Source organism: Gnatocerus cornutus, chromosome 10 (assembly GCF_029298725.1).
Source record: "Gnatocerus cornutus isolate USDA-ARS CGAHR chromosome 10, icGnaCorn1.1, whole genome shotgun sequence".
Taxonomy (NCBI): Eukaryota; Metazoa; Arthropoda; class Insecta; order Coleoptera; family Tenebrionidae; genus Gnatocerus; species Gnatocerus cornutus.
Genome location: NC_142242.1, coordinates 6,239,273 through 6,253,430, shown reverse-complemented (window position 1 = coordinate 6,253,430; position 14,158 = coordinate 6,239,273). Strand labels below are relative to the sequence as shown.

Below are 14,158 nucleotides of genomic sequence, written 5' to 3'. Positions count from 1 at the left end.
TCACTACTTACACCAACATTTACACTCCCAAACGATACTACAAGGTTTTGTTCAATGCCACAAACGATTTTGCTTCTCTAAACAAATTCTACACTGCTATTCTGAAAATTCACGATTTCCCCGAATGTTGCGCCCCCTGACGAATAGTAGACGAACGCAAATTCAAGGAAATACACGAAATACGGCAACTTAGTGATAATCGATTCAGAAAAAATTCTGTGAAAATAATCACCGCTTAAATCAATAAACAATTTCCTTCTTTTTGCTTAGGAGTTCAAATTTGAAACTCCAGAGCGCTATTCTGAAAAATTTCCATTCGCATCCGACCAGTGGCGCGTCAAGGTTTGGGATGACGCATGTAAAAATTATTTAAAACAGCATCCTTATGCATCTCGCTCGGATTTTCTTCTGGATTTCTTATCAGTACAACGTAAACAGAGATATTTTGTTTCATTTCAGCCAAATATACCATTTTGACGGAAATGACCACCGAAATACAACTGTGACGTAATTTCATCAATCAATTGTGTGCTTATACACACCTTTTTTAGGAATCAAATAATCGTTTTTTTTTAACAGTTTATTGACAATAGGAAAAACGTAACCAAATTTTATTTCAAAATTAATACTTCGTAGAAGCAAAAACAATTTTTTTGTTAGCTATTGTTTGACTAACATCCAATTTTTGAATTCCCTCAATGAAAATGTATCTCAAATCCTCTTCTTGTTTTAACACCCCAATCAACTCTACGTCATCACTGACTTTAAAATCTTTAGAAAGATTCTTAAGTCGCTCCAAACGAAGAGTTGACAATTTAATCATATTAATTACCGAGTCCTCAGGGTGACATATGTCATCCTCCCTTATCTTTTCACTGTTAACACATTGAGTATCATTTGGATCCACATATAACACACAGGTAATACATGCTGTGCCATCATCAACTGTGAAAATGAAAAAATCTTGTTCATCAAATATTTGTTCGACTCTTGTAATTACTCCACAAAGTATAACATTTGTGAAAATTATCTCGTGTTTCAGAAAATACTCGCTTTTTTGTTCTGCGGATAACAGATCCTGAACAAGGAAGTGAGCTCTATGTACGTTCATTTGTCTGTAACAAAAAGTTGAGTAATAATAAGAAAATGCGGAGAAATACAATACAAAAAGAACCTGATAAAAGTTGGGTTAAGTTGATGACAACCAACACAATTTATATTTTTGCGCCTAATTTGATGCACGTGGACGCCGTAGATGTCATTGTGATCGAATTTGACTAAAGTCCCTAGATTTAGTAATTTTTAGTCTGGGAATGTCAAATGTCAGAGTCTTATTTATATTTCAACTTCAAAGTCAGAAAATTTAATGTTTGTTAAAAACAGAGATTTTCTGCATTTATTATAAATTTATAAGGTAATTGACATACCCGCATATAACATTAATTTAATCTTGCAGTACATCACGTGGACATAACCTCTTTTTTTTTAGAGACAACATGAACATTGTTTTTATCAAACGTTATTTTATGTTTTTTAAAGGAATAACTCAGACAAAAAATTTCAACCTTTTCGCTTCTTGAGGTTAATAATATAGCGATTATGAGTTTTTCAAAAGATCGCACATCTGATGATGAATTTGACGAGTTGGATTATGAATTCAGCGAGGACGAAACAGAAGATTATCCAGACAGTTATACCTTTGAGTACTCACCTAAATTTGAAAATGAAAGTCATAATGACCCGAAATCATTAATTAGAGAATTTGTTGATCAACATAAAGTGGAAAAGGAAGTCTTAAGAAGACGATGGCGATGTATTTTCCGACCAAATTATTTAAAGCCTTGGCGCCTAAGATCTTCAGATCATCTTTTTAATATACGCAGAAAAAACTTCAGACTGAAGGAGGATATAAGGTAGTACTGAAACATTTAAAATGGATATTAATTTTTGTTTTTAGTAAATATTGGGATACAGGAGATGCGGGTTCTAAGAAAGAAATAGAAAAGCTATCAAGTCTTACTTTTGCTTTAAAAAATGACTTGTGTAACACTGATCTCAATCATGAAACTGATTCATCACCAAGTGGTTAGTAAATCTGTCAGTCTTTTGTTTTTGTAATAAAATCTGTTTTAGCCTCAACTGTATCTTTCTCCTCTGACAGTATTACAGTGTAGGACATTCACGTGTTCAATAATATTAATTGAATTGTGTTAAGCAATATTCAGCGACTGTCGCCTAAAAACGGAGATCATGGCCATTCAAACTTTCATTTAATAACTTGAAGAGATATATTTAAAATTTTATGATTTAGATTTTTGTTGCATACCATTATTTAATTGTATCAAAGTGGTTTTAAGAAGATTTGTAATACAGTACAACCTCGATTATCCGTGCTGCTCGGGACCGAAGCCTGCACGGATAATCGAATTGTTTAATAAGCATACGTTTTAAGGCAACAATTATTTGAACCGTTTTTTAAATCAAAATATATAAAATCGGATAATCGAGGTTCTACTGTATTGTGAAAAAAACATTGCGCTACAAGTTAGAACAAATTTTAAGTACCCTTTTTGAAAGTTGGTGTTTTGTGATCAAAACAAAATACCAAACGTGTTCACTTGCGTCAATTTGAAAAATTGTAAAAAAACAGGAAAAGACATTGTTCCAGGTTTATTTAAGATATATACGTGTTTATAGTTGTAAATATTCAAAAATAAAAGTTTATATTAATTTAGAGTTGTTTTTTACCATTTTTTATCTTGAAGTTGAAACTGTTTTATTAAAGCTAATTTTCATTTTTGTTTGGGTTAATAAGTAGACACTTGGTAAATATATTAGTTTTTAATTAAAACTATGCAATTCATTTAAGATATGGTGAAGTCTAGTATGAATTGTACATACAACAGACAATCAACGTTTGACAAATAAACGATGCTCGATAACTGTTCTACACATGTTGCTTAAAATTGAATACATTAGTAGTACTACATTTCTCTATATTTTCATAATAACTTACAATTAATTATTTGTTTTAATTGGAAGACTCAGTTTTAGTATAGTGTAGTTAAGTTTACGAAATAAGTTAGCATAATTCGATCTAACCAAAATGGCTGTATCAAACACACTATACTATTGACATTTTCATTCACCCCACATTACAAAATAAGTAACTTTTAATTACAAAATTTACCCTAGCTACATGTACATTAGTAGACTAATTAATGTCAATTATTTAAAATAGTTATGTTACATTACCTGAAATAAATTCCATACATTAATTGTATCTAATAATGTACAAATTCTAATTTTTATAATGTACAAATACTTTTTGACACATACCAAAACAAAGCAAAACGTTTGCAATTGTCTTATATTTTAAATAACGAAAAAATGAAGTCAGTAGAAAAACTGGCACTTACAATATGTAATTATAATTAGAAAATATGTTTGCATTCGAACGTAACTGCTATTAAATTTATTCCTCGAACTAATTATTACGACACACAGATCTCGTTTTATTATTTACAACAGCAGATTATGTTGACTACTCTAAGTAACCTGTATGCCAATATTCACAGTTTTACTATAAGTATTGTCATAGTTACAGGTCGTTCAGGCCTGTGATGGTCACCAGACTCCGCCGACCATCACAGCCCTGTCCGATCAGTACATTTCGAAATAAAATCCAACGAAGAGACTCAATTATTGTCGTAATAAATACGTACTAAATAATAACGGATTTGCAATTTTCAGTGAAAATCACAGGTTATAAATAGTACAACATTTGATATGTACAAATACACCCAAAATTACCTCCACATTTTATAAATTATATGAAAAATTCAACTAGTTTTGTCAATATATTATATATTTACTTTAAAAAACGGCTCGCTATGCTATTAAATAATAGAATTTCGATTTGTGATCATAAATAAAAATGAACTTGTTATATAAGAAATTTCGTAGTCTATGAAGGGCAACAATAGTCGCCTTTACGTTTTAAAGGTATGTCATGTAAAGGTAACTTACAGTCACGACAAAAGGGCTAAAATGTAATGCATCGCGCTTATAATCATCAGAGTTGCGATGCTAACAGAAGTTATCGATGCCTTACCACAAATATTGATTTCACTCTCCTACAAAAAAAAATTACCTTCATAAATTACGCAACAACTTCTTACCTCTGGATGATAATTAATACATTTCGGTGGACGTCTTCTATATAAACTATCCTTAGGTTTATGCAAACAGCCTCCGTTCCCTGTATCGTAAATCAGTTCTTGCGGAGCAATGCTAAACTGCTTGCTCCCACAAGGACACAAAGTGTCCACAACCAATAAAATCAAATTGCTATGTGGAATTTTCTGAACACTAAATGGTCTGCAATGTTGGGAAATTACAAAAAAAAAGTTTCTTTCAGTGTCATTACCTCTCACAAGCTGTCACATGACAGTTTGTCAGTTTACCCTTCAATGGATCGCTTTGTCCACTAACATTTAGTTTGTCTGGTTGAAGAATATACAAGTCAACTTTTCGGTCGCAAGGTCTCACACCAAATTGCCCCATATCCACGCCTTCCATGGGATCAGATTCGTAAGGAGGGACGAAGGAAGGTGTATTCGTAAACGGAGGTGGAATAATGGGATCCTGTTCACCCATAACATCTTCTCCCGTGGGATACTGATCGAAATTCGTGTCGTAATCCGAATAAATGATTTCTAATTGATCTCCTGAAGGAATCACGTTATTATTTTACAGAAAAATTAGATTTCTTACCTTCATCTTGTGCATAAGCGATCGCTGTCCCATAAACCGTTTGTACTTTACCCACCAATAAAATCACCAATTTTACTAAATGTTTGAAAAACCATTTGATTGGATCAAATGGTTTGATTTTGTAACCATCCGCACTGTAATGACTCTTGCTATTAGAACAAGCCCCCTGGTAATCGTACACAGTTATTCTCTTATAGATTCGATCCTGAACAAGCGAGTCCATGATTGTTCCATCGATTTGACCAAAGAATTGTCCAGTATGCTCGGTTTTTTCCGAAATAATAACAAAACCATTATTGTCAAGCACGTAACAATCCAATTTCTCACTGGCACAGGTCTTGTGACACGTCTCAGTACACTGGAAGTTCATAGATTATTCCAAGCAAAAAGTTCAAGATTTCTACCTTTGAGGTAATATTTAAGAAGAGAGACGCTAATTTGGAATGTTGGTACTGTAGACCAACTACTGCAGCAGGAGCTCTGTGACCGTTATGTTCAACAAAAACCGCATGAGTTGCTGTGATTAAAGGATTCTCCTGCAAGTTACTGTCGAATGGTACAGAAAAAACAAAGCTTTCTGGTTCTATGGAATGCTGGTCTACTGCGCGTTTATACCAAGTTTCGTCCATTGCTTTCACGTTCGAATCGCTAAAATGCCTACGACAAATAAAAAAAAAACTCGTTTACAAAGACCACTAACAATCAACCCCAGAAACTAAACTGAGCACTTACGGTTGTGGCGGTTTTTCCCCAGGACTAACATGATCAGTCCATCTAAGGAGTCCACTTCTTGTAGCCACGAAAGTCAAAGTGAGACCAAAAATCTGATGTCCTTGCCTGCAAGTACACCTGCGTTAGACTAGGACCGCGAGCAGAGTTTTAAAAGAATCGTACAATAAAACCTGAAATTCGAAAATATTTATAAACTGGCAGGCGAAGAGCGCGATGATCCAAGTACCTAATTTGTCTTTTTCCACTTTATTACATCATACTCACTTTCTCCTGTTAGCAATATTAGAATTAAATGCACAGTGGAGGAATATTGTACCCTGGAAGAGAAACATTAACTAAGCTAGTAGCATGAAGCATTTATTACTATTGGCGTCTTTTATTTTTTTTTTAATTTTTGATTAACTTCCGCCCTGTATGCCCATGTCAGATGTGTGCGCCTTGTTGGCCTTAATAAATGCTTCGATGGTCTAAAAATTATCAAAGGACAACACTAGGATCTTCTTGATGACTTTACCTTTGCAACTGTACCAAAAGTGTGCCAATAGGGCTATTGTGCAGAGAAAATTAGTAAATTAACTCGTTAAAACTAATTAGTGCGTTATAATATATCACATTAGTGTTGAGGAACATGCACAATGTCTTATCGGAACTTACTGAGTGTCTTCAGAGGGTGTATTGTGTCGTTCTAACTCTTCAGTTACCATGGCATCTAAAACGAGCGACTGAAGAAGATTTTTATCACCTGTAATGAAGAAAAATAGTACTTTGCACTGGTGATATTTGTATGCAGTTACAAAAATAAGCATCTTTATCCTTTTTGGTCGTTTGGTGGTGATGTTCACGTTGAGAGGGCGAACGTGGTCGTAAAGACATCCATTTCCAGCCTGGTCGTCGACTTCTGGATAAAAAATGCAAAACTCGTTCTTCTGCTGTTCGAAACCACTGTTCGCCTGACGCACCACTCGTATATTCACAATAGACCCTTTAAGTACGATAAAGTTAGGCGGAATTGCTACTTGTATGTGCAAGTAATTACCAGTCGGGGTGTACTTTCCAGTTATTACCCTTGAAATAGTCTGTAACTATAATAAAAGTGTTTATCACGTGATGTCACAAAGGGATGCTCACCGTTTCTTTGGCTGTGTTTGATTTCCTGCTCCGCTAGTAACTCATACATGCCGTAGCGTTCTGGGATTGCTAACCCCAACGAGAAAGGCGTGCCCTCAATTGGGGTGTAAAAATATTTATGCCTTCTCGTTGTAACGCGGCGCTAAAAATTTGTTAATTAGTGTTTCTATAAACTTATTTTATGGACAACTCACCACGTTGTCGTAATGGATCTTCACTGCTAATTCTGTCTCTCCTTCTTTTTGCTGAATCATATCGTACCTCAGCTGCAAAAAAAGATTACTAATTTATAGAAACGTCTAATTGGCTTACATCGAGGAGAACAGAATGATTCTCGCGTGGGCCGTTTTCATTTTCCACTAATTCGACTTCAGTTAGATCCACAGAGATATACTGTGGCTCTAAAGTGTCTTCATACAACTCGTTACTTTGCTGAAAAAGGTAGTCGTCAAGAAGAAATTTCAAATAAACTGAACTACTGGTTACAAAATCATGTAACCAGTTCGTCAGCATTCTAGACAGTTACCAAAGGTCTCAAGTCGGGGTGGAACAAAACGTGCCCATTATTGTTAATGATGAAAGAGTACCCATTTACACCAAGCTGAAAAAATTTCAAGTTATATCTGTGGAACCTTTTAAAATATCTACCTTATATGGTGGAACTAATTTCCTGATTTGATCGACAGACACGTCCGTGCCTACTACTCCTAGTAAGTTAGCAACACGAATCTGCAAATTTCAATCAGTACGTTTGCTTAAGGGTGGAAATTTTTACCGTGTGATTCCGTCGATCGAAAACTGGCGTGGTTACCGTCGTCATTAATTGCCCTACTTTGTCGTTCAGGAAGCTGTCAGCCTGAAAGTATTTGAAGTTAGAAATAGTGGAAACATTTTTATAATAAAAGATGGTTATCAGTTTCTATCAAAGAATACGAATTCAATATTACTTACTCGACCGCCCACGTAAGCTGGCGTCCACTGAATGGGATGATCGGTTTGGTACATGACCATTGGTCGTGCCAAGACTTCGATATAGTGGAGAACTTTCTCATTGATCTCGCCAAAATTCTCGATTCGGGTGTAGTACCCTAGAATTTAAGATAGTCAGATTGAGTCAGATGGACTTTATGTTTACCTTTATTAGCGCACGCCATCCAGTGCATTTCGTGGGCGCTGCTGGAGTCTTTTCCTACTAAATAAGTGAAAATTCGAACAGGATGATGCGGGAAATTGTATGTTTTGAAAATCTCTTTGTAACTGGATGGTGGTCCATCAGTGATTAACATGATCGCTTGGTTACATTGACATCCCTGACCTGTCCTATTATACTAAAACAATAAATCCGAATCAGATAATCGACTTAAAGTCGTCGATTCGCTTACTTTATGTAGAATTTCAAACCCTGTAACGAGCGCTGCAGTGAAATTGGCAATATTTTCCGATTTAAACGTCGCCAGAGACTCTTTCAACCACCGAACATTCTCGTTGTTGGCCTTAAAACAATTTATTAAATTCCGCAAGTCGAAGCCTGTCAGAACTTACTTGCACAAGCATATCTTTGAAACAAGGAACTGTTTCTTCTGTGATATCGGAGAATTTGTACACATTAACAAAATCGTTGTCGCCTAAAGTGTTTAAAATGGATTCAGTTGTGGCTCTGGCGAGGTTAGATTTATGACCACTCATTGAGCCAGAGTTGTCAATGAGGATTACTATGTCTTTAGGTGAGGTTGCTGCAGAAACGTACCATGCCGAGGATCGAAAATCGTATACGTTACGCGAATTTCTGGGACGTTGCCAGACTGTTGACATATCCTCAGGGGGCCACGCAATACCTGTTGAATGTATTTTTAATAGATTTTTTGGATCAGTGTGCGATGAGGGCCAAGTTGATTTACCTGGGTACCTCCTTAAAAATCCAGCAGAGCTCCCAAAGAATTGCCAAGAAAGTGATGGATCATCTTCATAATTGTGTATAAAAAGAGGGTCTAAATGTTCGGACCACTGAATAGCACTTGAAACCTCCGAATCTAATTGAACTCAGTTGTTACTAAACTCTTTTTGGAGTAAAGTTGTGCTTACCATATTCTTCTACACTTGGTGGAACGAGAACGGTGCTAAGGCTACTGTTAACTGGCAAATGGTCGAAATGAGGATTTGGCGTTAGTGTCATTTCCCTGGTACCTTCCACCGGGCGACCATCAGGACCAAACGAATTCAGTCTTTTAGCATTGTAGTAACGGAAGGGTTGTCCGTTATCAGATTGTGGCGTCAGAGCAGCTTGTTCAGCCGACTCTGTTATCCTCTGGGAAAAAGTCCTGTTGAGGGATTTAACCGAAGGAGTTGAGTAAACTTACCCTAACAGCTTCAATTTTGAAACTCATCATATTCTGGACCTCTTTGGCCATGTCTCTGATCAGGAGCAAGCCATCCTTTCTAGCAACTTTAATATTTTCGTCGTGGTATTTCTGAAATTGATTTTTATAGTCAACACTATGCAGCATATAAAATCCTCACAAGCTGCAAAGCTTCTTTCTAATAACAAAACAACTGAGACCTACAGGAACTTTGGAAGCTTCAAACGTGGTTTACCGACATATTTCTAGATTATTCACTAACACAAAGACTTATTTACTTTCGAGCTCTTGCGACGTATTTATATAAAGCAAAGTCTGCTTAATGGATGGATGGCGTTTTCTCTAACTTATTAAATTTAAGATGAATTAGTGTGACTCTATTGAAAAACTTTTAATTTTTGAAGATTTATCTGTGAGCATACTTTATGAGACAAAGCTAAAAATGACAAAAACATTGGATAATGGTGAGCGACGACGTCGAGATTGGAAATTCAATTAAATTCAGGGAGGGTTAATTTCACGATATTCATTGTAAGCTCATAACCGAGAACTTCGATTCGTATACCTTCCAGGACCAATTACTGTCATTTAAATCGAATCTTCTTTTTATTCGATAACTTCCACCAGACTGCAATCACGCGTCACAAATGCTTTGCTGTCTTTAAATTTTATACATGCAAACGAACGAAAAAATGTTTTGTTCGATTTGGGGGTTTTAAATATGTATGTGCTGTTTTCAAGGTGGGGTTGAAATTTCTGGGTAGATGATTCCGCATCTACAATGTGATGCAAAAATTGCTCAAAGGCCAATAATTTGAAGATAAAAGTGGATATTATTGGAAAATGCGCCAAAACATAGGAGCTATTGTATTTGGTTGTATGAGATGGGTGAGCTGTAAACGTCGGTTTGAATTGGATCTCTCAACTTTTATATATGGGGATCGTTGTTTAAGCATCCTTACCCTCTGTAACTCGTTCATTCTTGTCGACAATTTGCCATACTGCCACAAATCTACTCCAAATTTGAGCGCCCAGTTCCTCACTCTGAAACACAGAAAACATAGCGCGTAAAAAGTGAACTCGACGAGAAAAATCCATAAAAGCCGCGAATTTTAGTTGAATTTGAGGCACATTAAACGATATTGATTGAGGCCGTGAAATTATGGAGGTATAAGCATTATGAAAATTGTAGATTACGGCTTTTCTCAATCTAAAAGGCAAGAATAGTCCCCTCTAGCCTGGCAAGAACGATAGTAGGGGTAGATCAATACACCCTCTACCTCTGGCATAACATACCCTTTCCTGTCTTATGCTCTGACCCTTGCTGTCCTACGGGAATCACTTCTTGGACCCGACACATAACAATATTTTTCAAAATTGCTTCAACTCACAAGGGTAGCACTAATATGAACAGACGCCGAGTCTGGCATAATTATGTCAATGGTTTTTCACGCGAGTTTCTCCTAACAAAGTATAAAGAGCCTGTTTGCTCACTAATGAATAAATTTCCCATAGTCTCTGTAAATTTATGACTACAGCGAATGCCGTTGGAAAATAGAAAAAACTTCACGCCTACGTAAAAATTAATTATAAACCACCCAATTTTCCAAAAACGTGCCAGCAGAGACAAACTAGGAAAAATCCCAAAGTTCTGATCGAAAAATTCCGAAACTAATTCTTATAGTTCGTCGTCGATGTGACAGATGTTACTTTCCTAAGGCGTGCACTCGTGGCCTCCAATTGCTGACAGTAAAACTAATAAATATCGAAATTATTTCTCATTCGTTAAAAACCCACGCAAAATGAAACGATGACATTTCTTTGATGTCGTAAAAATTTTATAATTGCAATCGGAAAATAAGAAAGGTCGCAGGTGAATCAAATGCTTTTATTTCTCTTATTTTAACTTTGTTGAATGAGAAAAAATAATTTCTATTTTAAATTAAATAAATATCTGATATTTCTTAAAAGAAATAACCATAAATACAAATTGTACATTTTCACATCAGAAGCAGATTATTTTCGGTAAAACACACACGCCCAAATTTTTTATTAAACAATATGTCGTAGAGAGTTAAGTGTAATGACAGATTTTACGTAAAAAGGTGAGGAAATAATTCATTTTTCGTGCCAATGACATGAACACAGTTTTTATTTATTTGTACGAGAAATACTGTAAGTGGAACAAAGGTTTATAGGTTTATTGATAGCTTATGTTTTACATATTACTTTTGATCAATATTACACTTTAATGAAATTACCTATAAACAGTAGACAACAGACACTATCATATTCTAATAGGGTTACTAACCTTGCTATGTAAGGAGAAACAAATTACTTATTGTAACCTTACAAATAGTACATTTTTAATGTAATTCATCTAATTTGAATGAACAAATCTTTTAAAAATAAAAGTTAATAGTCGTGAAATACGCGGCATTCATAATCCACTGAAAAAATGTATAAAAGGTATAATTTTGGTTTTTCTCGTTGTTGATGCAAATAAGTGATTTGCTCAAGATGGTCAGAATTATAATTAATTATGTATGTATATTGTTTCATAATTAAATCTTTTCTTGGATAATTAATTTTAGTAATTAAGTAATTATTCAGAAAGTCGGCTTTCTTCGTCGCCTTCTCAAGGAAAGAAGTAAATGTTCTAAATTTTTGTGTACCTTTGGAATTAAGCTTTCGAATTTTTTTTTCTTCGATTATTTGGGCCACCCGTTTATGTTAATGTGTAGTGTGTATCTTGATAGAACCGATTTAGAGCAGATGCAATGAAAGCTAAGAAGTGAAATTTATTTTTACTCTCAGTTGCTGAATTCTAATTCTCTCACGAATTTGTCCTAGTGAAACTTGATAAATTACACGTATTACGTGAATCTCAAGAGAATGAGTATGTAAATTGTGAGCTTAATATCATGGCCAAAACAAACAGTGAAAATGAGAAACTTAAACAGCAAAAATATCGGGATGTAGATGATTTATTACAAAAAAGAATGTTTGAGCAGTTTTAGAAATTTTCGTGTAATTGTGGGGCCCAGAACTTGAAAGAATGTAATTAATCCTTTAGAAAACCTGATATTTGCTTTAATAAACCTTTAATAAAAAGAATGCAAACGTTTTAAAAACAGGTGCAATTAATGAAAAACTAGTTATAAAACCACACTTTTCTATTATTAAATAGCTGCTGTGGCTGCATAAAAGTCTTAATGGTGGAGACGGACAAGGTAATTCACGCAAATAGCTGCCATTAAACATAGCCAACAATCAGCTATTAAAAATGCGTGGTATGTGCAATTTATCTCATGAAAACTTTTTGCTTCTTTCTCAAATATATTTGTTTCTTTAATTAATTTTAAATCAATTTTCCGGAAAGGTGTATTACTTTTATTTTCATCTGAAGCCGGTTGTATTTTGGGATAGGTCATGCATGTAGCTGGATAAGAGTCGATAAGTGTGATCACGTGTTGTGGACATTTCTGCTTGTGATTTGGAAGAAATCGTAGAAACCGTCTCACAATGGTTTTTCTCGGTGATTTTGTTTTTAGGACCTCATTAAGCGTCAGAACACAAAATCAATAAGTATCTTGTAAAATATGCAAATAAAAGGGTACTTCAGTGAATAGAAAGGTGAAAAGTCTAAATTATAAGAAAATAGAGGGTGAAATCGTCATCCATTGGAATAAGGTGAATTGTAGTACATATTTACTTGTCAAATATCAGTTTTATTAGGTTATAGGGGTAAAATACAGTTACTAAGCTTGTCACGTTTGGGGGATGACTGGTATCCGGAAGTTTTACACGTGATTCAGATTTTCCAAATTTAATGAAGTTGTTTTGTTTTGTTGAATTTCAGTGTTAAAAAATTGAAAATTGTCCTCGTGTGCTCGGACAGCCACAAAGCTCGGCAAAGCGGGAGAAAAATTCGAGCTCCGTGGCTTTAATTGCGTATTTTGAGCAGGTTATTACGTCAGAGGGTTATAAGATTCGAGTCTTACTCGTTATGGGGGATGTCTTCTCCTTGATCCATAAATACCGGGTAAATTCTAACGAATAAAACGATAATCACGTAAAATAGTTTCTTGAAGGTCCTACTTCGCACAAGACTCTCACACACCATGTTCACTGGAAAATTTACACTACTTCCGGTCAATCTGCGAGGGTTAAGTGCATTTTGATCAGTCTTGATTTTCGCTTGTCTTGTGCATCGTTTTCACCGGTCATACACTCACTCTAACTATTTTTCACATGTTAATTTCATTAGAACCGTGAGCAAGGGTGAATTGTACCGGTGGCGTTTAGGCTGTAGTACACACCCCGAGTCGGCCTAATCTATTTGGGGGTTGCATTCTTGCGCCGACGCCGCCCTCACTACATTACGGAAAACTCCAATCGCACCGGAGCGCTTCGTCGATACCCCGCCACCTCAACCCGGATGCGTGTTTCCACACGCTTCCACTTTCAGGATGCGTTTTTACCGCCAACAAATTCAAATTTTTCATTCACCAACCAAAGACATACAGGAAGTCACGTAATTCAAGAACTAAACCTGGCGCCTCCACCATTTTTCCCATGCACCACAATTTGTAAATTTCAGTTTTGAAAACTGATTTTTAGTTTGTTATGGGCGCATTTCATAAAATTGGAGCTTTTGGCGCATCCACCATTTTTAAGCTTCATTGAAAAATTGACATTTTATCAGTTTTCCAGTTTGTTTTCTTCATATTTGGAGACAAATAAATACTGTTTCATTAATACAGCTTGATATAGTTGACCCGCAACAGGTTTAAATAAGATTCGAGTGGATTTTTAATTTCGATTTGTCTCAAATTTGCGACATCATCACAGCCCACGCTTTTACTTTAAAAAAGAATTACAAGAGACGTGGGTGTTCAACTAGTTTAATCATGAAACTGCATGAAGTTCGAAAACGGCACTTGATTAATACACGCGCCGCGTTCACCCACATTAATGAATGAATATTGACAGGAAAATTCTAATTGATACAACGGATACAACAAATTTCAACTGATTCATATTAAAACAGGTTGATTAAAATGAATTTATTTCGTCTAGTTACTCGGGCAATCTCGCCGCTGAAATATGCTTTGAAAAAACGAGAGAACGGAGGAAACTGAGGGTAGCTCCAGTAATTGTCG

The 14,158-nt window shown here is 35.4% G+C and overlaps 3 protein-coding genes across 3 annotated transcripts; 1 reads left to right on the top strand and 2 right to left on the bottom strand.

The window, feature by feature from the left end:
- Positions 1-622: 622 nt before the first annotated feature.
- Positions 623-1,111, bottom strand: LOC148167465 (uncharacterized). The gene has a single exon (XM_088046909.1). The coding sequence runs from the start codon at positions 1,109-1,111 to the stop codon at positions 623-625; it is 489 nt and encodes a 162-aa protein (XP_087903035.1).
- Positions 1,112-1,407: 296 nt separating this feature from the next.
- LOC148167464 (uncharacterized) lies at positions 1,408-2,730 on the top strand. Its single transcript, XM_088048008.1, has 3 exons — positions 1,408-1,913; positions 1,958-2,085; positions 2,134-2,730. Exons 1-3 carry the CDS (start codon positions 1,600-1,602, stop codon positions 2,172-2,174), a joined length of 483 nt encoding a protein of 160 aa, XP_087904134.1. The 5' UTR covers positions 1,408-1,599; the 3' UTR covers positions 2,175-2,730.
- A 96-nt stretch (positions 2,731-2,826) lies between these two features.
- On the bottom strand, positions 2,827-13,359 carry stol (voltage-dependent calcium channel subunit stolid). Its single transcript, XM_088047996.1, has 25 exons — positions 12,998-13,359; positions 9,956-10,037; positions 8,994-9,104; positions 8,719-8,941; positions 8,535-8,666; positions 8,179-8,471; positions 8,019-8,129; positions 7,772-7,964; positions 7,588-7,724; positions 7,412-7,492; positions 7,285-7,365; positions 7,163-7,237; positions 6,949-7,068; positions 6,831-6,902; positions 6,637-6,778; positions 6,545-6,590; positions 6,303-6,490; positions 6,163-6,250; positions 6,023-6,055; positions 5,509-5,613; positions 5,181-5,433; positions 4,777-5,134; positions 4,430-4,730; positions 4,182-4,380; positions 2,827-4,136 (listed from the first exon to the last, which is right to left on the bottom strand). Exons 1-25 carry the CDS (start codon positions 13,117-13,119, stop codon positions 4,032-4,034), a joined length of 3,651 nt encoding a protein of 1,216 aa, XP_087904122.1. The 5' UTR covers positions 13,120-13,359; the 3' UTR covers positions 2,827-4,031.
- Positions 13,360-14,158: the final 799 nt, after the last annotated feature.